Source organism: Pimephales promelas, chromosome 10 (assembly GCF_988280905.1).
Source record: "Pimephales promelas chromosome 10, fPimPro1.hap1.1, whole genome shotgun sequence".
Lineage (NCBI taxonomy): Eukaryota > Metazoa > Chordata > Actinopteri > Cypriniformes > Leuciscidae > Pimephales > Pimephales promelas.
This window is the reverse complement of record NC_142778.1, coordinates 4,997,312-5,022,866: the sequence shown is the minus strand read 5'-3', so window position 1 is coordinate 5,022,866 and position 25,555 is coordinate 4,997,312. Positions and strand designations below refer to the sequence as shown.

Sequence of the window (25,555 nt, the reverse complement as noted above, 5' to 3'; positions counted from 1 at the left end):
TTTTGTTGCATAAGGATACACACCATTTATGAATGAAATTTTCGCATTGTACCTCTCTATGTCTTGTTTTAATAGTCTCTTTATAATCTATTACACTTTGTCTTTTCATGATTTGCATAACAATATAAACAGACATAAATATTTGTTTGTAAAACGACATTCTCTGATAAAACGTTGTAAACGCCTATGGTAAACACAGCGGTTTTGCCCTCAAAGATGGCGTCTCCGGGGAGGTCACGTGACAATTTTTTTGCCTGTGGGAACTATGTATAGGCGGTGTCCACTACATGAACACATAAGTGAGTGTTTTCTTGCCTGTCTGGTTGCTATGTAGTCAAGACTGCCACGTGTTTGATGACTTTTTCCCCTCTTAAAGGAATAGTTCACCCCAAAACATTTCAGTCATCATTTAGTCTTCTCACCCCATGTTGTTCCAAATCTGTATTAGTTTCTTTCTTCTGTTGAACACAAAAGAATATATTTTAAAGAATGCTGACACCACGGCATAAGTTGAAGGCACCCAGTAAAAAAGAAAAGGAAGTCAATGGCTGCCGTCAACTTTTTGGAACAAACACTCTTTAAAATATCGTCATTTGTGTTCTACCATAGACAGAAACTCATACAGGTTTGGAACAACATAAGGGTGAGTAAATGATGACAACATTTTCATTTTTGGTTGAACTGTCCCTTATACAAAATGTCACAGTTCACATGTGAACACATTCAAATGCTTGGTAAGAGGCTTATGGAAAATGACACGCCATTGTGTCCCAAAGGGAATATTGGTATGCTGACACGCTGACTAAAATATGTACTTTCTCTGTTTAATGGACAATGCATTTGCATATTTTTTAACCTCAAATGCTTTAACCACCCGGTTTTGTTTAAGGAATTTGTTAGGAGCTTCAGAATAAGCTGCAGATGATTATAATGATTTGTGTTCACTTGCTCAATTTATGAGGTGGATCTCAAATGTCTGCATCAGCCTCTGTTACTCTGTCACCACACACACACACAGAGAAACTTGCAGGGTTCAGACCTGAAACCAGCCCTGAAGAAAAGTCCAAATAGGGGGATGTTAACGTCTTCCATAAAGAGACCGCGTCGAAGTCCTGAACTTGGACTTTAGAAAATCTAACGGACCCAAGGAAAAGAGATATTAATAACTCCTTCAAGCCCATCCCACCACATTCCTCACCACTGAGTCACAATGTAAACCAGCTAGCAGTGGATTGCCTCTGTTTCTCATTTGTGTATCTTTCCATGGCAAAATTGTGGAAATGGGGAGATACCCTTCCTCTCTTTCTTTATAAACCTGAAGGGTTACACACATGGAGTGCTTGCTCTCACAGATTGTGGGATTGTATGAAAAAACACAGGCATTGAGCAAGATGTGTGAAGTTATAACAGAGTCTCTGGAATGATGCAGACCTGGAAAGTATAAGCGAAGAGAGGAACGGGTGGTTGTACTGGAGGATGGAAAATGGTGGTATGGGGTTTTGGCAGGGATCTCTGTGACTCACTGTTTATCTGGCCTGTCACCGAGCAACTGTACAGCATATGTGTGCACAAGACTGCAGCCTTTCTGTCTGCTAGTGTGCCCCCTTTCCCAAAATTTCAAGATTCATATAAACATGCAGAATGCAGAAACCATACCAAAACCAAGTCTATTTTCCCCCTATAAGAAAATGTTAAATGTCAGTCTAAGGAGGTATAGGAATACTAGCCTATTTGAGTTTTATTTTCCATTCATTTTATTTTGAGCTTTGCATGTTTTCAGCCCTGTTAGTTGGGACAATTTGTTTGTTCTTGTGTTCTACGACTGTATTCAAAAGTTATGCTTTTTCAGAGCAGTTCTATTTGTAAAAAAAAAAAAAAAAAAAAACTTGTATAAAACAAAACAGATCCAAGACACAAAGGGTCTTTATTCAGCTCAATATATTTACTGTGAAAACATTGGTTAACTGAAGCAGTCAGTGGAACCGTTTACAGTAGTCAGAAAGAAATCTCCACATTTTTGCTTGTATGACATTGATTTATATATATATATATCCTGTGACAGTCTTTCATAGTATGCATAGAGCTCATTCAATACAAAAAAGGGAAGAAAACAATAAAACTGATCACATATAAAGCAAATGTCCTTTTCAATCTTAAAGGCACAGACAGCAACATTCTAGTAAAATGATTTACATATTCTAAAAACAAAGTCTTTTAACTTGCCTTTCAAAGCAGTTTCAGAGTTTTGAGTGTTTGCCTTGACTTCACATTCTGATTTAGTTGACTACAACATTAAAAGCCACACAGAATAGTGTGTAAAGCCAGGTCTATATATTTCCACACTAAATGATGAAAATGTCTGTTATCTACAAGAGTTAATTTGCTATCCCTCAGTTCAGAAGCCATTATAAGTTCTATGAATTGAGTCATGTGTGAAGCATTTCTGGATGTGAGGTCATACGATTTTAAAATGGCGGCAGATGCGACATTCCTTTCAAATGACTGAGACCAGTCTTTGGTTTATCATAATGCTCTTTGGCTTCCAGCTGGGAATCTTTGCATTGTTGCATTTGAACCAAGAATACATAGTAAGACATTAATTGTGAGTTACAAAATGACCAAAGTACAAAATACAGTGAATGGAGATGCATTGCAGCAGCCGTGGAGCTGGACAACAAGCGGGAAGTGCGGACGAGGATCAGTTGCTCGTCAATTTGCATTGTCTAAGCATCGGAGCCTTTTTGCCGGCGCTTGGATGGTGGCACGAGACGGGCGGGCAACTCAGGGGGGAGCCCATGACCATCCAGTTTCACTTCAATCAGGTGGCTGGCCAGGGCAAACTCCTCGTCATCCAGCATGCCGTCACGATCCACGTCCGAGAGCTTCCAGATGCGGCCCAGCACAGAGTTGGGCAGCCGTGTGCTCACCATCCAATCCTTGGCTTTGATACCACTTAGTTTGCCTTCGTTTGGTGCTAGGTTGTAGAAGATCTCATCATACTTGGGCTTGTCCTTGGTCACTACCCATTCCTCATCTTCCTCACCCATCTCACCATTTTGATCCTCGGTTTCGCTAAAGGGGTCCCCTTCCATAAAAGGTCCTGCACGGGTTCCCATGAAGGCCCCGCCTTGGACCCCAGGTTGGACTCCAGCATCTATTTCTTCTTGCCTAAGAAGGGGCATCAGTTTGGCAATGTCACTGGACAACAGCTCATCCAGCATTGCCATCAGGTTGGGCTTAAGGGGTTTAAACTTGCTGAAGTCGTGTGCCATTAGTTGCTCCTATACAATAAACACAGAAACGACAGTCAACCAAGAAAAGGCAACATGACATCATGACTTTTGCGTAAACATACACACCACTTTCGAGTCAAGTGGGGTGTTATCTCTACGCATTTTGAGCAATCCGCGTGTATGTCTACGCCATTAACGTCCGAGTGATTCCGCGTCGTCAAATATCCGCGCGAAACGAAGCAAAATGTAGATCTACATCTGGGGAGCAATCTTTTTTTTTTCCTAGGATGATAAGGGAACAGTCATAAATGCCATTAACCCCAGTGACGGTTAGGTTTAGGGACGGGGTTGAGGTAAGTCATATATTTATATATACAGTAATAACGTTAAGTCAACGGCGTTAATAAACACGCTGAAAAGCGATTATGCGTCTTGATAGCACGCCAAAAATGGAAATACGAATTGGCGTGTCATACACACGCTACTTCATGAGATCAGTCTGGAAAAGGAGTGTTTTAACCTCAATACAAGAGCCAGGTGGTTACACTAACCTGCATCTTGGTACAATCGGGGAAGTCTCCTGGGGAGATATGATGCTGTAGCTGAATCTTGGAGAAGATGACCGGGAGCTGGTAGATCAGGTTCTTCTTTTTATTGTCCTTCCTGAAGACCGATGGCATCTCTTGCTTCAAGTAACTGATGATATGGGCATGTACCTATGAGAAAAGAAGCCCAGGGGACAGAAAACAAACTGAGACATTATTCAGAAAATCTTCTTTTGGAAAAGTCATACAGGTTTGGGGGTGAACTATCCTTTTAAGTGATTGCATTCGATCATTTACCTTCTGATATCACAGTTCCAATAAAAAGTGCATTAACATACCCTCACAAGACGAGCCCTCTTGACCAAGTCATTAAGTTTGCGTAGGGCTGAGTTGCGTGGCAGATTCTGGATGTCAGCAAACAGATCTTCCTCCTCCAACTCAAACAGCTTGCGGTTGTCGGACACCATAAGAGGTTCAGACCAGAAGGACCCGATGTACACCCTCAGAACTTCAGGAGTACCAAACACTTTCCCCAGAGACCACATTAAAGCTCCATACACTCGCATGAGCTGCTGGGTATCAATCATATCAGCCTTGTTCAGCACAACACGGAGTTTGTCTTCATTGCCCTTGAGGGCTCCGATCGCCTCTGAGAATTCATCCGAGATCTCCAACTTGTGGGCATCGAAGAGAAGAATGATCCGGTCCACACGCTCTGCAAACCAGCGGAGAACTGCTGGGAAGTCATATCCTACAAAGAGAAAGAACAGGTGGATGAAAATCATCAAGTCGAATAAAAGAGAAGACTATAACAACAGTAGACCCACCAGCCCTGGTTTGATTCAAAGCAAGAGAGTATTTGAAAATCTGAAGAAAAAAAAGGTAAAAGACTATGTACTTAAATTATTTAATAAAGGAATGACCTAATCCCATGAAGTATCTATCATGCAAATGAAACAAATCAATATACAACTATTGGCTACACAAATAATTGAGGATGGAGAAACGATTATGTCGTTCAGATTGATTTGAAAGTGGGCGGTCGTTGTTCTTGTTTCCATGCTAACATCAAATTTTCTTTTCTGGTCTAGATGGGTTCTAGATTACATTCTAGGTTAGATGCACTACTGCTTAACCTTAGAGCTCATGGTAGGTCTCTGTCTTGAATGGTTTGTCTCGTGGAAAGCCAACCTTCTTGTAAACTTCAGATCCATAAACACCTACCTTTCGTTTTCAAGTAATCCGTTCAGGATTCAGGACCTTGATTAGCTGGTTCTGGTTTGTTTGATTAGGTTTAAAGGTTTGGTAGCCCTCCAGGAGTAAGGTTGGCTACACCTGGTTTGTAGGTTATTGCTGTTTCTCTACAGAAGAGGTAGCCAATTCTGCTCCTGAAGGGCTACCAATTCCTATAGACGTCAGTTCCAACACACCGGCTTGTAATTTTCATGCATTTTTGATTAGGTTTGGAGCTAAACTCTGGGAAGTTGGCTACCCATTTTCTATGGATTATAAGTAATGAACCCAGCTGTTGTGATCTATTGAGTCTATTTTCAAATTTTGAGATTTTATTAGCTCTTTAACATGTCCAAATGTTGTTTTGTGATAACATTTGAATAGTCCAGAGCCTCTTACATCCCCCTAACATTCCTTTACATTCCTTCCCTTTCCTCTCCCTGTCACACCTTTATGGCTCACTTTCCCATTCTTTGCGTCATTTCAAATGCTGTGAGGTAGGAAAATATGTGAGAATAAGCAGACATCAACCAGTGAGCTGTAACACTGATAAGCTAAGATTACCCAACGATGTTCTCTGAGGGAGAGCCTAGAAATTATTAATCTGTTTACTATGAAAAAGATCAGTATCCTTTTTTATTTACGATGAAACCAATTAGTTCTACAGTTTCTCTGATGGGGTCAATTCAGTTTTACTCTTTTAACAGAATCTTCTACGTTTTTGAAGAAAAGAGTTTTCCCTGGGGACTAGTAAAGGACTAATAATTTCCTCATTGAATAAACACATATTAAAGATATATTGTAGACCAGTTTGAATGAAGTTGAATTTTAATTGGGAAATGTATTGAAATTTGGCCACAAATACCTCCAAACCTCTCTCCTTAGACAGCCTTACCTCGACTCACTCTCTGCTTGGCCCCGGACAGGATGCCAGGGGAGTCGATGATGCTGATGCTCTCCAGGACCTGGTTGGGCAGCTGAGCACACTGGAATCTGTCAGAGAAAGAGATGAGGTCAGATTGTGTATTGCATTCAGTGATAGACAAAAAAAAACTCATAAGTTAATTTTTCCTCTTGGTTGAATGGATAAATGAAGGCTACAGAGTTCAAGCTGATATATTTTGTTAAATACAGCATTACATGTCTCGTCTGATTTGCTAAGCTACAGTTGACCCAGTTGCCTGTGTAGCATTTTTCAACTTCTTACAACCACTACATTTGTTTTTATGTGTATGTGTCCAAAACTGCCCAACTTATTCAATGTAGGTCTCATCGACATCTTTTGCACAACACAGTTGGTGTATGGTTCTTTAAAGGGTTCATGATCTGGCTTTTAACATTTTTTTATATTGTTGTCTGAGGTCAACTTTAACTGACGTTCGCTTGGTTTTTACATTAAATGAATAAGTAATATGCTATTTTCTACCCTAGTTTTTAGCCTAACTCAAAACCCTCGGTTTTTATGGGCGTCTCGCATTGAAGACTTGGAAGTAAACGCCCACTGCTGTGAGTGGATAACAGTTTTGCATATTGTAATGAGTTTCACTCGATCCGGTTCGTCATCACGAGGTAGGAATCTATGTTATTTAGCTATGTGTGAAATGCGCGAATCGGTGGGCGGGGCTAAACCGGCCATGTTGAAGCAGGCGTCGATCTTCTTCTGCGGGGGTGGTGTTTTATCCTCGTTGTCGCCATAGTTCCCAGAGTCGTTTGCTGAGCCTGGTGTCAATAAAAGCTTTTATTGGACTAACAAGGACGTTTTCAGTTCTGAAAATTACAGGATGTTCTTATAATATAATGACCTCTTCGATGTCAAAAGCTCAAGGAAAATTTGATTTCTCAGTTCATCGCCCCTTTAAAAGGATACAGCACAATTATCAAACATTCAGGAGCTCTTTAGTTAAAATCACTTCCCCCTGAGAAAAGCTGAAAAAATTATCCATTACTCCTATAACAGCTGTTGTGTGTGATCTAAGACGCAGACTTCTAGCGTCACACCACCCAGGCTGGTCCATTGTGTGGAAGTGGTGCTTGAAACACACAGAGCTTCCTGAGGGAAAAAATGACCAGCACTGCCAAAATCAAACAATACTTGCCACTAATGATCTGCGGCATAGAAAAACATGGTCTCTTCCTGCTTTAAAAGAGCTTAATGAGTGGACTGCTTCCCTGGGCAGGAAGTAGGAGAAAAAAAGTTCTCAAAACATGTTTGCAGAAATACACCCAAAAAGAACAGGGGACAACTGGATCTGATAAATACTCTCCCTGGGACCCAAAATAGCGCCTCCTTTGGTGTTGACAGACAACTACACGCTAATTATGTTGAAACTCGCTTGGCAAGCTTAATGAGAGCAATAAGGTATTCCGATGACCTGGACCTGAACTTCAGCTTAGTTTCCTCACACTGCTTTGACTACTGCCTGGTATTTCAATACCAGACATGGCTCTTACTTAATTCACCAAATAAGTGGAGTTTGCTAAAGCAAGCTTCACTGCCATTATCGTTCACACAGAGGGTTCGAGATTTATTCTAAATATTAGGGTCAATGCTCTTTTTTTTTTGTCCAGATGTACAAATTTATTAAAAAATATAAAAAAATAAATATGCAATTCATACATGCAGTGACTTGAATACACGTCTTCTACAATGAGCATATTTTGGAGGGGCATGAAGTAAAACATATCAGGGTGATATCAGAAAAAAATCAAAATATTTAGCTTGGCATAATATATTATTATTTTTTCCATTTGATTCACTACTTTGTTTAATATTTGAAAAACTTTTTTCCCCCCAAGGTCAAGTTTCTTAAACTATCAGTTAATTTGACATTTTAAGGTCAAGGCAAGATTAGTTTAGGTAGTAAAATGTCATGTGGTGTGATTCCCCAAATGTGATGATATTTATTAATTCATAATTCATGATATATTTACCCGTTTACCTTCAAATTGTAAAACTTTACTAAAATATATGCAAGGAGTAACAAAAATAGGTTATTTCTTTTTAGCTGATGGTGACATCACATGTCATTTTAAAAAGCATTAAAAATAAACATGGGGTGCACCCCCCAAGATTTGTACTACATGAATGATACATTATTCTGTTTCTTTTTCTAAGTGACCAAGCAATCAAACCCTTGCAACCGTATAGAAACGAGCTGAAAAATGCTCACAACACCTAAGCAACACCATAGCAATGTCCTGGCATACTCCATTATCTTTAGAAAATGTTAAACATAAATATTTTCTTCTGCAAAGACAAACTTTGAAATTAGTCCTTCTTTAAGGACTCTGACACCTCTTAGGTCATCACCCATTACAGCTGTGCTTTTGCCCTCTCTTGTGATATCTCTCCCTTCCACAAGTTTTCCACAAATAAGGAAAGTCCCTCCTCCCTTAGAAATTTGGCACGGACACTTGAAATTCCGTAGAGCAAAAACTAACACACTGTTTCTCTGTTATCTTCCCTGCGTGCCCAGTGTAAGCAGACGGATCAGTGGCCACATTCTTTCACACAACCCGCCTTCATCTCTCATGCCATGTCGTACATAGCGGCTCAGCGTAACATCTGCCGGTGTGAATCTATTCACCTGTTGAGGAAGGTGTTTCCGAAGGGGTTGAGCTTGCGGAAGGGTTTGTTGGGATCCACTATGAGGGCGTTTCCAGGAATGAGCCCTTCCACATCTCCGTGCATGATAGCGGTGAAGCAGTCGGTGGTGGGCTCCGGCCCTATGCGACTCCCTGGGACGTCCTGTTCCAGCAGATACCTGTGTTGACAGAACGAAGACGTGGTTAAGTGTTGACATGATAGTCTTTAATAACCTTGTCAACTACAGTAGATGGACAAAACGCAATGGAACTGATGTTTAAGTCCAGCTAAATAATCTGATTTGAATTTGAATAACCTTTGAATACAGAGATCAAACCAACGTAATGAAGAGTATATATCTCCAAGAGTCTAAACCACGAGTGGACTAATGCCACTATCCAAGCTCTTAAAGGAGTAGTTCACTTTTAAAAAAAAACTTTTGCTGATAATTTACTCACCCCCATGTCATCCAAGATGTCCATGTCTTTCTTTCTTCAGTCGAAAAGAAATTAAGACATTCCAGGATTTTCTCCATATAATGGACTTCAAGGTCCAAATGAGTGTCAGTGCAGCTTCAAAGAGCTTTAAACGACACCAGACGATGGATAAGGGTCTCATCTAACCAAACGATCGGTCATTTCAAAAATAAATAAAAACGTTTCAGTTTTATAAGCACAAATGCTCGCCTTGCTCTGTTCTGTGATGAGCGTTCGTGACTCTCCTGTTCAAAATTAACAAATCTTTTTTCGAGTCATGACTCGAAGGGTCCTAGATAAGACCCTTACTCATCTTCTGGTGTCGTTTAAAGCTCATTTGGATCTTGAACCGTTTGGTTACCAATGAAGTCCATTATATGGAGAAAAAGCCTGGAATGTTTTCATCAAAAACCTTAATTTCTTTTCGACTGAAGAAAGAAAGACGTAGACATCTTGGATGACATGGGGGTGAGTAAATTATCAGCAAAAGTTTTTTTAAAAGTGAACCACTCCTTAAACCCCTTAAAAGAACCCTTACTTGATAAACGTGGTCTTTCCTGTGGAGTACTGTCCAACCACTAGCACCATGGGTTTGTTGTCAAAGTCGGCATCCTCCAGACTCGGTGAGTGGAAGTCGTGGAAGCAGTAGTACTGCTCCAGGGGAAGGAGTTTCTTTCGATAGAGTGACTTAAGGCCCTCGGTCACTGTCCTAATCACCTCAGGGGCCTTTTTGACATTCTTACGTCCCCAGCGTGACATCTTGCAAACTTACGGGAGTATTCAGAGTTTCCTTTGCAGTTAATTTATGGCTGTGTTTTGCACTGTTTACTTGTCCGCTGGGATGACTGTGAAGACTCTTCTCTTGCTTACAGTATTTATGTGTATACAATGTTATATAATTTTTAACCCCCGGGTTTCTTCTGTTTTAGTAAAAAAAAAAAAAATGCCTGAAAACAAAGAGAAAACAGAACGTTAAAAAGTAGAACAGAATTGCATACAGTATATGCTGTAGGTGTTTTCCTAACTATATTATTTGATCTTAATAATTTCTTGGTTAGTAAGCCTTGCTCCCATTAAAATGTCCAACTTTTCCATTTACCTTCAAATTGAGAATCTTAAGAAATGTTTTTTAGCCCTGAGGGAAAGTAGAGCGCATTGTCCATGCATGTCCCTGGAAAAAGTTGGTGCTCATTTTGGAAACACTTACACACACACCCGAGTCCACAAACACACATTCATAACTAACTTCCGTATATTGAAAAAACTGAGCCATGTTTTCCAGCAGCGGCTCACAGTGGAAAGTTAAATGTGTGAAGGATTACGGTGTGTAAAGGGCTGAATACACCAGTGATGCATCAAACACAAGCAGATTCAGTGTTTCTGACCGAATCTTGCATTAATTCCCCTAATGCGCATTTGGCACACATGTCGATTCTAAACACTCCCTTCTTTGGGAGGGAATGATTTATGCTTTTCCAGACAACTTATTCTGAATCAAAATGGAAGTTGCGCCATCCTTAGTTAACAACTGAAAAGAAAGTTTATATAGTAGGTCAGATTAAAAGTTCAACTTTAGCACAGCTGCCTTGGCAAAGAAGTTAATGGTTGGGATTTGCCTTTATGTAATAGGTCTCACATGTTGTGCAGGAGATGGAAAATGCCTTGTGGCATCCTTCACCACAATTGCAACAGAAAGTTGACTCTTTGGGAGAAGCCTCATGAGCTTCAGATCATTTCCAGAAGTAATACAGAACCAGTACACTGATGTGTGCCAGTAAAGGAAGGAAAGGCCAGAGGCATTTGCTCCTATGTTTAATCCTTTTTTGGTGGGTTTCAACAATGCACGCATCAACTGCTCTAAACCTTTTCTTTTATTCAGAAGTGTAACTCACAAAACAATGGAACATCCCAAGAAATCCAAGATTTGTCCTCTTACCTGCGAATGCCGAATCTCAGGTTGAAGTACTTGAAGGGATGACCGACCTTAGCCAGTCTTTTCTCTGGCTCTGGATGTGTTTCTACACGCGAGGAACAATCTGTCCAAGGCACTGGAGGAGAAGCACCAAGTAAAACGTTTCAAGTGACGGTTCTTCTTCAGAGGAGAGGTCTTGATCTGCCCGTGCTTCAGTCTCTTGCTGCACACAAGTACTGCCTCTTTCCCTGCCTACGTTTCTCTCTGCACCTCTTCTTCAAACACTGCCTGACGCAGAAGCAGGGGAGAGCCCAGAATGGCTGATTGGTTTTAGGCGAGTGATGACAATGGGTTTAAAGCAGGGTGGGGACAGGGTGTTGAGGGGGAGCATCCACATGCGAAGGTGGAGTCAAGCATTTTATAGGTAGAGTCATTCATTTACATAAAGTAGGGTGTGGCAATGCTCGTCGCCTTTCAACGGATGCTCATCATGGGGCAACGTTTTCTATTATGACTTTTGTTTGATCTAGAGATCTGTTAGCAGAGCACACGTTCACGTGACTCTTGATGTTGTTGGCATGAAAGACCACATGGCAGATCATCTATATTGCACTCCTTTCTGACTCAGACCAGATTAAACGATGCCACCTACTGGCCGGTAAGATCATTACACGTACACAATGATGTCAAATACACTCCATCTTAAAAAAAAAAAAAGGCAAACAAAAGGTGTGATTGTTTCATAAAAGAAGCAAGGTTTAATTTACAGTTTTACTAAATGTACAGTTTTTTTAAAAAGTGTCATTATACACAATAAATACAATACAAAATTAATCTGTAGTACTATACTTCAAATTCTTACAGTTCTTCTATTTTCTTTTTTCTCTTTACATTATTATTGTTCTTTTTTTCCACGTCACTGCTTTCGCTGTGTTTGCTTCTGAACGGTTCAACGATCTTTCAGTGATCCTATCTTAAATGTGTACGAGTGTCTGAACATACATATGCCTACGAAGAGAAATAAAAATAAAAACATGAATGAGGGAGGCTTTGTGTCTGCACTTACAAAAATTACTTGTTTGTCAAGCTTGTAATAATATTCTCCCCAAAATAATTTTTTTTCCCCGAAGGATCACCCAAATTTGCTGTGCTGTTAATGTATGTTTGATTTGTAAATGTGCTCTTGATGCTGGAATGCTTTACAGTTCTGGTGACTTCTCGGTTTGTGAATGCTTCATTGTTAATTAATGTAGTTAGACAACCAATAACTGAATTCAAGTCTTTGGGGAGACTGAGCACTATTAATCAGCTTCGATGCAGTGATCACCAGTTCCTAAAAATATAATTACATGGTGGGGGGAGGGGGGGGGCATTCTAACAAAGGGAGAAGTGATTCATTGGTCTCTCAAAAAAATAACAAATGAACTACTATTCGATATGACAATTTTCATGATATCACTTAAAGTTCCTGCAATCTGCATACGTCACAGTAATTACAAACATTATTTATTAAATGAATGGTGATATATTTTTGTCTCTCACAAATTGGGGAACCGTCCCAGGAAAAAACAAAGAGGGACAAAATTTTGAAAATCATATCAAAGTGCACTTTTTATACTTTAGAATGTACACTTAAAGGGCCATATGTAAACCAAAAGAACACATTTCATCAGCACAAACCACAGACAAACAAAGCAAACACAGCTGAACATGGGAAAAGTGTCTCCGTTCGCTTCCCCCCCATCCGTTGACATCCTGCTTTTCAGTCTTTCAGTCAACTTCAGCTAAAGGGGCTGTTATCTACTGTGCGTCTGTGAAACCAAATTTCCATTCTGTCCTCTGCCCCCTACCTGTGGATGCTGGGACATGGGGGTGGATGACGGAGGTGTGGAGAGGGGAGGTATGGACTGTCTGTAGGAAGGATGGGTTTGGTGCTGGTTCGGCAGGTTTGCCCCGTGAACCCTCCCTAAAGCCCCTCTCCCTGAGCCTCCGTGTCCAGAAGGGCCCTGTTGGAGGTTCAGTATACTGTCTATGGCACACTGCAGGTGCTCATTCAACGAGTCGTCGGGTGGCGGGCTGCCGCTGGAGAAGCTTGCATTGTCCATGTCCGGAGAGTCTGACTTGCAGCGTTTGGCAGGAAGTGAGGAGTCTCTTGTGCAGGAAGACTCTCCGGGAGAAGGCGGGCCAGGGGCATGTTGATCCATCCTGAAGGTACCCCTTCCTCCCTCTCGGTATTTGCTCCCTATGGCCTTCAACCGCCCCAGACCGCCACCTTCCTCCGCCTCGTCCTCGTCCTCTTTGTCCGAGAACTCTCGGTGGTGTTGGTACGCGTTTTTGATGCCACGGTACAGGACGTCCTCCACCGCTGTGAGGCTCTGCGACTCTGCGTGGGAGTGAGACCGCCCGTGTCCACCCTGCCTTTCTAGTTTCACGCTGGCTATCACAGTCCGTTCAGGTTGAGGGGAGGAGCCTTGTGGCTGCGGGGAAGAGGTAAGAGGGGGTCCTGCCGGCAGAACGGGCAACGTATCGCCACCTCCTCCCGGTACTCCCGGCCTGTGACGTGGACTGATGTTTTCACGGTACGTCTTTCGTAGCGGGAGCCGGCAAGTGGTTAGTGAAGGAGTTGGTGTGGACGCTGGGATCCGCTTGACCCCACCTACCTCGTGGTGCTCCAGAGTGCCATTCATCTGCGCCGAAGACGTGGAAGGGGACGATGAGGACCAGGAGGAGGAAAATGAGGGCTTAGCCCCACTACTGGAGGCAGAACCTGTGTGTGTTGTTACTGTAGTGACCGCGGAAGAGGGGGTGGGGTTAGAAGTTGGGGGTGGAGTTCTAATGACAGTGGTGGGCGGGGTTACATGTGGTTTGACTTTCTGTGGCTGCTCAGGGGTCGGTAGTTGTGGTTGTGGCGTGAGTTGGGACTGGGAGTGGACTGGGTCTAAGGCAGTGTTGTGAACCACCTTACTAAGCCCCGCCTCCTGTTTGATCTTCAGCTTCAAACCTATTCGCCGGCGCGCCTCGTAGGTCTTCATGGGCGGTTTGCTGGTCCGCTGTGGAAGCGCGACGTCATCGTCGTCATCAGCAGCAGGGCGGGAGGACGGAGTGCGGCTGAAGGAGGCGCTCGGTGTGACCGGCTCCACAGACGACCGGACTACAGGAGCAGGTGTAGGGGTTGAACTGGTGGACCAGGATACTGATGCTCCCCCTCCACCTTGCTTGATCACCAGCTTGGTAGGAGGGAAGGGCGCCGGGGCAGAAACGGGAGTGGGGGCGGCAGCCGGAGTAGGTGCAGCGATTGCGGTTGAAGCAGGGGCAACTGCTGCGGCTGGAGCAAGAGCGAGTGTGGCTGGTGCAGGTGGACCTGCGACTGCTGCTGATGAAGTGACTCTTACAGAACTCAGCTCCACCTTTACAGGCCTCACTGCACTGCTGTCCAGCAAACACGAATTGGCCACAAACTCTTCTGCAAAAAGTCAGAGATGAAAGTGATTAAATACCACAACATCATAATATACACTGACAGTTACACTTCCAATGGCACATACATTATAAACAGGAACAAAGACAATGCTCATGCAAATTTAACTGGGTCATTACCTGGTTTCTCCTTGGCCAGAACCCTGTCCTGACTCAGAGCAACCTTCTCCTCTTGAATGAACATCCGGTCAATCATAACCATCTCTGCAGAGGGACCCAGCCTCTGCTCAAAATAACAAACACACAAGACACCAATGAATTCAGGGCTCAGAAGCTCCGGACATTAAGAGAGGTCAAGTGAGTGAGATTTGAACGATACCTTTGATTCCTCAAAAAGCAAGTGACGATATTTATCCAGCATTGCTTGTGTGCGCTTCAAGAGTTGGCTTGAGACATTCTCAAATTCATCATCCACTGGAGAGAGAACCAATAGTTAAGCAAGAGTTAAACACTGGCCCCGAAGAGGGTGCCCCACAATTACACTACAGGTCTGTAGGTGTTCACCTTTGCGGTAGTCTCCCGTGGACGAAGCCATGCCTTGATACAGGTGATACGGCAGCAGTCGATGAAGTGTGTCCTCAAACGAGTGGAAAGGAGAGCTGTAGTCAGGATGGAGAACTGAGCCTTGCTGTTTTCGCAGCTGTTCTAGCATCCTACAAACAGATACAAGAGCTCATAAGTAGGAGAACAACTGATCTTTGTGTATAACGAGCATGTCACTTCATTTTATAGGTTTATTTTTACTAATAACATGTTTGCAATTTACACTCTGTAAATGTATATTACCTAGCCTCTTTGCTTGGTTCCATACTAAAGGGCCTTTTTAATGACGTCTGTGAAAAAACAAAAGGTTATATTCAAATAAATAAATTATATCAAAAGGTTACCATAAATAAGACACCATCCAGATCAGTTTATTATAACAGTCTTATGTAATGTGATTTTGAACCGTACCTGTGTTTGAGGAGCGGGTTGTAGAGGTGCAGGCATTTGAGAGAGCCCAGCACCTAAAACCTGAATCTGCAAACCAGCTTTACCCAGAGTTAGCCCACCAACTGAACTTATGACTCCTGGCTTTGCCTGCAAACCAGAGTCAGAATGCATTAAAAAAATGATCAGTCTCCACCAAGTAAAGTTAATATACCTGAAAAAGTTGATTGTCCAGCAGCAAACTACAGTAAAAATACCATCAACTACATTTAACTCACCTGAACAGCCTGTGCGAGATTTGGAGTCGTGGCTCCCTGGTTCACTGTAGCCCCAGCAGAAAATAATGGAGTGTCATTTGCACCTGAGGTTAAGATCACGCATTGTCAACTTATTTTAAATCATTATTTTAAAGTAAACATTTAAAAGGATAGAAATATGGGATGCCCACCTGTAGTAGAGGACTTGACAAGCACAGACTTCTGCTGCAGAAGGGACTGGACTGGTGCTTGGATGGTGCTACTTGCTGCTGAAGTTGCAACTTGGGCTGAAGGTGGATCTGGCATTTTGCTGAACTGGTTTGTAGCCTGTTGCTGAGAGGCCTGGACTTGTGCCTGAGCTTGCTGCTTAGCCTGGAGAAGAATGTTTTGCTGGACCTGTATATATCAGAAGCAAATAGACAATCATCTTATCAGAGTTGATAAAAAATAAAATTATGGAGATTTGAAAGAGACATTTGGAGTTTTATTCCTACATAACAGTCATTTAAACCATTAATTTTGATGGCCATCTGTTTTCCACCTCATTTTTTTCAAAGTAACCCAGCCCACAGTGTCACTCGAATGTTAAAAAAAATCCTTGCTCTATATAACTTTCAAATAACCATAAAAAAAAATGTCAGAAGAGGCAGTTTTTTTAATTTTGCAAACTTGTGTCATAAAGTATATTATGGAAGCTTGTTTCCGTCACAGAATTAAAAATAAAAGGTAATTGTGACTTTTTATCTCACAATTCTGAATTTATTTCTCAGAATTGCGAGATATAAAGTCGCAATTGCGAGATATAAAGTCGCAATTGAGAGACATAAAGTCGCAATTGCGAGACAGTCAGAATTGCGAGATATAAAGTCAGAATTACGAGATATATTCAGAATTATAAGATATAAAGTCGCAATTGCGTGTTATAAAGTAAGAATTGTGAGATATAAACTATTCTAAGGGGAAAAAAGTTAGTCTTTTTTTCATTAGAATTGGCCTTATAAGTCGCAATTGCGAGTTTATATCTCACAATTCTGAGAAAAGTTGTCAGAATTTCGACATATAAACTTGCAATTATGCGTTATAAAGTCAGAATTGCGAGATGTAAACTCGCAATTGTGAGAAAAAAAGTCAGAATTGTGAGATAAAAACTCGCAATTTTGTCTTTTTTTTCAGAATTGCGACTTTATAACACGCAATTCTGACTTTATATCTTGCAATTCTGACTTTATATCTCACAATTCTGACTTTATAACACGCAATTGCGACTTTATGTCTCGCAATTCTGACTTTATAACTCGCAACTGTGAGAAAGTCGCAATTATTTATTAATTTACTTTTTATTCATTGGTGGAAACAAGCTTCCACAGTATATGGTGATAATGCAATACCTGGTGAAGTTTTTCCAAAAGCTGCTTTTGTTGAGGAGAGGGCTGTGTGATGGATGACATGGTCTGCAGCTGCGCACTGATCAGCTGTAGGTGATGCTGCTGTTCTGCAGTCAGCCCCGGCACCACAGTCACCTGCTGTTTCACCACTGGAGCTGGAGACGAGCTCGCAGCAGGCTGGAACTGGAATTGCGTGGGAAGTGGCTGTGGAGGCTTCGGGGAGCAGGAGGAAGGAGGTATGTCTGGCTGCAGGGTGGTAGGCTGAGGCAGAGTCTGAGGAAGACCTTGAGGCTGGAGCTGCACTTGTATTTGCTGAGGCTGCTGTTGCTGATGTGGAGGAGCGGGCTGTGGTGGTTGTGGAGAACCTCCGATCTGATTGTGTATGATGAAGAGAGGCGGTAAAGAGGAAGGTGTGCAGGAGCGCGAGGGAGTCTGCGCTTGAGACTGAGGCTGGGGTTGCGACGGAGGCCGAGACTGCTGGTGCTGGTGAGGAGACTGGATCTGTTGCCCGAGGGTGAGGGGAGAAACTTGAGCAGGTTGAGGGCTGTCAGACAAGGAGGGTGTTGGTGTCGGGGTGACCACATGTTGAGATGGGGATGCGCTTTGGATCTTTATAGTCTGTGAATGAAAGAGGAGGAGGAGGAGAGAAAATTATCAATAAAAAGCCAGTTCATATTTTTAATTAATAATTTGGGGAATTTTTAGGGATGCACTGAAATTTTCATTTTTTTAACAGAAATTAACAGCTTGTGTACAAACATGTTTTCAATAAAATCATTTCAATAGTAGAAAATGAAACCACAGCAACAACACATAAACATATATATATATTCAACATATCACATTACTAAATTACAACATCAGTTAGCTCTAGACGGCTTTATAATTCATTCTGTTTGCCATTTAATTTAGCCAGTTTATCGACTAATCTCTTAATGATGAGACTTTATCAAAAACAAGTTTCTTACATAACCGTTTTATACTTCAGTTTCACAATCATTTTCAATATAAGCAAAAGGTACAGAGCAGAAAGAAAAACAAAACTGAATATGGTTTTCAGTTTCGACCAAGACATTTATTCCAGTGCATCGCTAAAACTTGCAGTGCAAAAAACACAAAAATGAGGTGAACACACCAAATAGCAACTAACAACAAGCAAAGAACAAATACAAGTAGGATAATATAATAGCATGAAGAAATAGAAAGGAAAAATCTTCAAAGTTTTTACAAAGACTGCTGACAAAATATCTAAAACTGTACATCAGGCACGTGTAAAAGATTAGTGCTCGCTTGATAGACACTATTGGGGTTTCAAACAGGAAGGGAAGACAACTGACGTGAGGACATAATTTTTGCAAAGAACAAAAATTGGTTCACAGAGAACAGACAAGAAAAAAAAAAATAATACAAGTCTAAATAAACCAAAACAGATTTGCTGGTAGAGGGCAAAGGTAATTCAGGGCAGCGAGCAAGTGATCAAGATCAAATCTTTGAAAGTGATCTTGAAGGGAATTAGTCTAATTTCTCTTGGGTGTGCTGGGTGGTGGTGGCGGCGGGGAGGGCTGATTGAGGTTAAAAACAGCAGTTACCGAAAGTGAGGAGCAGAAGAAGTGAGTAGTCTGAATGTTAAAATGAGTAGTAGAGTGAGTGGCAAAGATTTACAACTAATAGGAAGAGCTATTGCTACATCATGACATGCTCATGGGAAGATGCATGATGATGATGCAAACACACAACTGAAAAATAAGGTCCCTAGAGTTTTATTATTGCACGTGACACCATTTGAAAAGAAACAACTGCACTGTTTTTGGTTTTTTTTTGCATCAACCCATATCCCAATTAGTGCCAATATAGTTTGGCAAGCTTCCTGTTAAATGATTATGCGAAAAACAAATATATTATGGGGGGTGGGGGTATAGCATGCAATAATAGGACTAAATAACTAATGAAAAAAAATGAGTATACCATTACAGTAACAATAACAGAATAGGATATCATTCGTGAAAGGTGCAGAATGCAGAAAAATGATGAAAACAGGCAACGGAACAAATAAAAGCATCCAAGTCTGAGCAATGACAGTAGAAAGACAATGGGACAGAAAGAGAGGGAGATCTGCTGGGAGACAGTGGTCCAATACGCAGCAGTGGCAGCAACAAGTGGGTGGGGCTTAGTGCAGAGCATGAGCTCATCTACCTTGTTACCCACTGTCGCCATGTGGGCGGGGCCAAGGGAGGGGCTGGGACTCTGCCTCTGCCGAGTCTCAGCTAAGAAGTTGTCATGGCCTGAAGGGGCGGCACCAGAACTGCTGCCGCTGACGATAACAGATGCAGGTACACCCACAGCAGCAGGTGGGTCTTTTCCTGCGTGCTGCTGTTGGTCCTAACATGGGTACATTTATCAGTTCAGGAATGGGAGAGGTAGGTAACACAATCAGCCAATCTGGTCAGAGGTCAGCTTGGGGATCAAATGTTATGTTAGCTTATTAGCTAAGGGACACAGTTTACAAACAGCAGATACGGTTTAAAGAGAGCACACTGACCTGCTGCAGGAACATTTGAAGGGACTCCTGACTAAGGATCATGCTGGAACCAGGTGACGTGAACACCTTTCCTGGGCTGTGCTGGGCCTGGGACCCCAAACCCACCATTGAGGGTGTCGATGTGGCCATAGTGGGGGATGGGGACGAAGAGGAGGGAACCGAAGCTGCTACTGAAGCCGGTGCAGTCGTCTGAACCGTGAGAATCGAGGCCTGGGGTTGGGTCTGTGCTGGGTGAGCAGCAGGGTCCGTAGAGCCGCCCAATACTGTGATTCCCTCTCCTGGCTGGCACGGTGCCATGGCTGTCGATCCACTGCTACCGTTATTGGGGATGCCACCGGACTGCTCCAACGTCTGCAAACTGACTGCTGGGCTGAGGCTCTCCATGGACAGGGAATTCTGTATAGGCATGCCCTGGATGACCGTTTGCACGTGGCCCGTCACCGGATGGGCTTGTGTCTGCGTTTGCGCCAATGACACCGGCATTTGGAACATCTGACCGGGCTGGAGCTGGATGTGTCCAGAGAGAATATGGGCAGCACCAGGGTGACCCTGTGAGGCCAACACCTGACTCAGGTTGATGTTCTGATTGGCTGTCAAGATCTGATTAGCAATTAGCTGTCCCCCTGGCCCCTGACTGGTAATGATGTGACCCCCGGGATGCTGAGTCAGGATCTGACCTCCTGCCTGGAGCCCTGGTAAGAGGAACTGGTGGTTTTGACTCTGCAGGACAGTCTGCGAGGGAATGACAATGCTGCCCTGTTGGTTTAGCAAGTGAACACTGAGCGGTTTGCCTGACGTTTGGGGGCCTTGTTGCCTTAAGAGCGCTTGAGAAAACTGCGTTCCCTGGGATGCAGCCTGCGTGCTCAAGACTACATTTGAGACAGGCTTTCCAGGGAGGAACGTTACATTCTGACCAGCTGACACGGGGATTTGCTGCACCCCTAGAGCCTTATTAGCATCATTTGGCAAGTTGTGTGGGGCAGGAAGCTGTTGGTGTGGCTTGAAGATTTTGGGTGGGATGGAACCCCCTTGAGGAGGTTTGGGCTGAATTGGCGTTGGCGTTCGCTGGATAATGACATTCTGCATGATTTGGCCTTGAGACTGGGTTTGAGATCCGATTCCTGCACCCAGAGAGGCATTGCCGAAACCCACAATGCCACCAGCAGTGGCCATTGTGGTTGCACTGTTGTTGGTGTTTGTGTTGCTTAAGCTGACAGCTGGCCCATTTAAGGCAGGGGACCCAAGAGTGGCCTTGCCCCCTTGAATTAAAAGTCCACCTCCTGAACTCAAAACAGAGCCTCCAAGCCCAGCCTGCGTTCCAGCGCTTGCTGCGTCAGGCCCAGGTTGATGCAGTTGGTAGCCACCCATGGTTTTCGTCAAAATCTGCTGCCCAGATGAATTTATAGTCATTACGGTGGGTTGGCCCACAACTTGAATTTGTCCAATGCCCAACGGTCCGGACTGACTGCCATTCGGTAAGGCCTGAAGGCTTGAAATGGACTGAAGGGTTACATTTCCAAGCCCGACTTGCTGTACGAATGGCTGGACGCTGATAGCCTTGTTCATGACTTGGGGTTGAAGCTGCAGGCCTGGATGTGCCAGGACTGAGCCGAGCATGTCTTGGGTGGCATTTGAGGGTGCGGTAGGGGTGCCTTGGTTTGGAAAAATCTGAGTAGCACCCCCAATGCCCACTCCTGACAGCCCAGCATCAGGCAGCGGTTGGACCACCTGTGTAAGGCCAGTTAACCCAAAGGAACTAAGGTCAAGCTCAGCCTCTGCCTCTTGTAGGCTCTGCTCTGTGATGTTAGCCTCTGCCAGACTCTGCTGCAAAATGTCACAGGGCTCGTGATTGGCCCCAACACCATTGCTTCCATTGTCTCCTCCCGGCGATCCCCCCAAGATGTCATCATCCTCCAGGAAGTCCAAATCAACGCTGACTCTTGGAAGGCCTGGCTCATTTGTTGACAGCTGAACCTGTGGTTGGACCTCAGGAATGTGGCCCTGGAAAAGACAAAAAGACCAATGTTAGCCCTTCAACCTAGCCACACATTCAGGATGATGCAAGAATTAGATGGCATGGATGGATCTGGGATGGTGGTAGGCCTTTGGGACTGACTGCTGTAGATGCAGATCTGGTGCACGATGCATCTGTTTTGGATGGTGGGGCTGAGGAGCACGTGCTACAAAAAAGGATGGAGACAGGAGGTTGGCGCAAATGGGGGATATTACTCACCCCAGTGCTGGAGAAGAACGAGCTGGACGGGTCACTTGAGCCATCCAAAAGGTCATCAGTGTCCAGCTACAGACAGATATACCCAGGTATAGGACAGGCAGAAATCACCACAGCACACAGACAGGCGTGTGAAAGCGACAGGGAGAAGATGCACAAAGGGCAAATAGGCAGACAAAGAAGGAAAGGCAAGGGAAGAGCAAAGTGAGGACAGTGCACCAATCAACCAGAACAAAATGCAGGCATAACCAAGTTAAAAGGTCAAGCAAACAAGAAAGAAAACAGGAGTCAAAAGAGAGGAAAATTAGATTAGTATTTCATATTCACGAATTAACCAAAGAGGGGGAAAAAAAAAATCAGGATTGAAATTAAAGAAAAGATCAATAAGCTGGACAACCGATTTAGAGGGAAAAAAACGTAACCCGGAAAAGTTTGTGGGAAATCTTGTTGGGTGAGTGTGCTGTTTTTCGTGTGTGATGCATCTAGGTTACACTTTCAAATGTGTCGTTCATCACAGTGGAGCTTGTGAAAAACTGAATGTGATTTTTTTTTTGTGTGTTTTCCCCGCAAAGTACTCACTTGTGTTTCTGATCCATGAAGAAAATCATTGAGTGCTTCTGGGTCACTGTACAACAAGAAAAATGTTATTCAGCTTGGGCTAAAATTCAATCTTAAACACAGTTATGCGATTTTTGGTGTAACAACTTACCAAATTACATCTAGCAAGCACCTGCCATCTTCATCATCCATGTCAACTGCACAAAATAAGCGCACAATCATTAAAATTTATAGAAATCTGCTAAACATTACACAAACCTCAATAGCAAATCTTCAATCAAGTACTTCCTCATAGAAATGTGGGCGAGTCAGTTTGTTAATTGAATCAAACCATGTACATTACTGAAAACAAACTAGAGCACCAGACAGCATTATTAAAAAAGTTTATGAACTACACCATTTCAGACGCTATAAAGAGAATAAATCACACTGTTGACAAATGCAAATAATATTAAAAGCAGACAAAATGCTGCCAAATCTTTCATCAGTGCACGACTGGGCGTACGTGTCCAAACCTCAACCCAAAAACACAAATAAAGAAACATAACAGAAACAAGTGAGCAAGCCTTGTTATGAAGCATTCTGATTTTTAATATAAGCATGTTAAAATATGAACCCGTCAACACGTTGCTGGTGCATTGACTTACATCATTAAAACATTCATTCACTGTCGATAAAACCAAATTATTACACTAAAAATAAAATAGTGAACGCTTTCACATATTTTGAAGTCAACAGCTGAACTTTCGTGCACAGTATGTGGCGCGAGAGCTGTGGGAAAAAGCGCGCGCATCATCTCACACTGTTTTACAGACAGAAAAAACACCATCGAGTGTCAAATATCACGATTTACAGGGTTACAAACACCCATTTTCACGCAGGTGTCAGACTTTGGGGAGTCCCTGGCCCGTTCATGTTCACAGTCTCCAGCTAAACAAATCAAAACCACAAAATGAGGATGAGGTAGGCGGGGACGCCACTAATGTTTGTTGGGGGCAAACAGACTGTGCGAATAGCACACATACCATCATTAACAAATATCTGCGAAAGCTTCTTCTGTCAGAGATTGGTTTTAGGTCATTTTGAGAGGGTCTCGCATCAGAACAACACCGGAGACGTGAATGGACACTCTGGACCTGCAGGACACGGCGGTTATTTTGCTCATTTGTGAAGATGTAATAAGTCCCTCGACATTCCCACTGGTGCAGATACTTTTATTTGCGACCATTTTATAGGTTTACAAGCATACAGCGCATTTAATTCGCTTTTTAACGCTCGTTCTGGAGCAGATTCAGTTAGCTGTGGCTAGCTAGCTTCCTAGCTGTTATATGTGCGTTTACAGACGCAATACGAACAAATCTGACAACAACTGACTGTAAACACGTAGTATTTCTGCCGCACGAGCGCATCCACTGTTGCCAGTGCACATGATTGTTGAATATTTTGTGTTCGAACTCCAATGGAAGCAATTGCGTAGCCTATCTTTATCCCTGCTAAATATGAGTTTATGTTGGAATACTCCTGGATCAAGGGGGTATGCTTGGGAATTCGCTGTAAACTCAACCTATTAACCGACCTATGCAACGGGCCGGCTAAATGAAGCGGGAAGAGGTGAGGTCTGCATGCGAATGTTGCAGCGTTGCAATAGTTATTGAGAATTAAAGAGAAATTGCTACATTGTATCAAACTCACCCGAGACGATAGAGGTGCAGGCGGCGCGGGGTCTCCAGTACGGCCCTGCACGGGCTCCGCGTCAGGACCCAAGCACAGCTCTCACAAGCAGGAAACAGAGGCCTGACGCGATCGCCTGATTAATAAACAACACCACACTGTTTTTGTTGCTGTTAATATTGCGTATAATTACGCGTGTTGTCCTTTTACATCGGCACAATGTAATACTTTATTTTTGTGTCAATTCCACTGCAACACTGAAATATATTGATTGCATTAAACGGAAATGCATTATCTTGTTTCAAGGTTGTAAACACGGGAAAAGATTGAACGTTCGATGAGAATGAAATTTAACGTTAACTTGAACAACATTAAGATTACCATTTTAATTTCATATATGCATATTATTTTTACATGATTAAAACTGTTAATCTTCCTTTCTAAGAAACACATTTCCCACAACAGTTCGAAGGGACTGTAGGAAGATGGCTCCCTCCACAATAACAAACAGGCAGTTGTCTGTACAGCTTCACCTTGGGTCCGGATGTTTTTATGACAAAGGAGTCTGTTTTGATGAAACACTTGCGGCTGTGATTGGCCCTGTTTGTTAAACATCACAAATAAGGGGTGGTGCGACCTCAAGCATTACAGTGGAGGTTTGGCTTCTTTGTAATAAAGGCTAAAATTAACCATTTGCCCCCTCACAAAAAAAGGATTTTTATGAAGTATGTATAAGGGGCGTGGTCTTCCATATTGTTTACCCCCATTGATTGGTCGCATTTGAAGTTGTGCTTCTTTACATTAAAGGGTGTGGCTTGGACCTTTACGGGTGTACCAGTGCTTGACAGGTGTGACAGAAATAACGCAATGAATAGATTTCATCCGCCATCCACTCCTTCCTCTTTGTCTCCTTTCAACTGCGCATGTCCCACAGTCAATAAAGACGTCTTCTATCAGCAATGACATAACCGATCGGAGCAGTAGCATGTAACGCGATAATTCTCATGATGACATTGTATCGATAGGTTATTACAAATATTCATTTGAGACGAACCTGTCTGCGCCCTTTCATTATTTCAGGTTCTATAAATAAACTACTGCACTAATGCAGCTGCCTGCAGTGTCCAGCAGAGGACGCACATGTACCACTTTATGACCCCCTCCAACTCCCCCCAAAATGAAGTTTTGTCATAATTTACTTACCCTCAAGTTTGTTCCAAACCTGTATGAGTTTCTTTCTTCTGCTAGATATGTTGGTAATCAGACGGCACCCATTGACTTCCATTGTGGGAAAAATTACTATGAAAGTCTAGGGTGCAGTCAACTGTCTGGTTACCAACATTCTTTAAAATATCTGATTTTATGTTCAATGGAAGAAATAAACTCATACAGGTTTGGAACAACTTAAGGGTGAGTAAATTGTGAGTGTTTTCAATTTTGGTGAACTATCCCTTTAACTGGGACCCAGGGATAGATTTTGTCCTCTGTAGTGGACATTACATTTGAGTGATTTTCTCTGACAC

At 42.8% G+C, this 25,555-nt stretch overlaps 2 protein-coding genes across 6 annotated transcripts; both read right to left on the bottom strand.

Annotated features, from left to right (window-relative positions):
• Positions 1 to 1,905: 1,905 nt before the first annotated feature.
• On the bottom strand, positions 1,906 to 11,335 carry ehd2b (EH domain containing 2b). Its single transcript, XM_039647656.2, has 7 exons — positions 11,010 to 11,335; positions 9,612 to 10,020; positions 8,599 to 8,775; positions 5,907 to 6,004; positions 4,117 to 4,529; positions 3,785 to 3,949; positions 1,906 to 3,281 (listed from the first exon to the last, which is right to left on the bottom strand). The coding sequence occupies exons 2-7, from the start codon at positions 9,830 to 9,832 to the stop codon at positions 2,724 to 2,726; spliced, it is 1,632 nt and encodes a 543-aa protein (XP_039503590.2). The 5' UTR covers positions 9,833 to 10,020; positions 11,010 to 11,335; the 3' UTR covers positions 1,906 to 2,723.
• Positions 11,336 to 11,717: 382 nt separating this feature from the next.
• On the bottom strand, positions 11,718 to 24,324 carry bicra (BRD4 interacting chromatin remodeling complex associated protein). Of its 5 annotated transcripts, none has more exons than XM_089135334.1 (15): positions 24,054 to 24,324; positions 22,513 to 22,558; positions 22,383 to 22,428; positions 21,807 to 21,872; positions 19,574 to 21,574; positions 19,228 to 19,413; positions 17,038 to 17,652; positions 15,841 to 16,045; positions 15,671 to 15,714; positions 15,417 to 15,542; positions 15,249 to 15,295; positions 14,967 to 15,115; positions 14,782 to 14,876; positions 14,583 to 14,688; positions 11,718 to 14,448 (listed from the first exon to the last, which is right to left on the bottom strand). In XM_089135334.1, the coding sequence occupies exons 2-15, from the start codon at positions 22,551 to 22,553 to the stop codon at positions 12,782 to 12,784; spliced, it is 5,394 nt and encodes a 1,797-aa protein (XP_088991460.1). In that variant the 5' UTR covers positions 22,554 to 22,558; positions 24,054 to 24,324; the 3' UTR covers positions 11,718 to 12,781. The 5 variants fall into 5 exon arrangements, with proteins under 5 accessions (XP_088991460.1, XP_039503468.2, XP_039503470.2 ...); XM_039647534.2 differs by having other exon boundaries at positions 15,671 to 15,753; positions 24,054 to 24,308; XM_039647536.2 differs by having other exon boundaries at positions 14,583 to 14,685; positions 15,671 to 15,753; positions 24,054 to 24,303.
• Between the last annotated feature and the right edge of the window lie 1,231 nt (positions 24,325 to 25,555).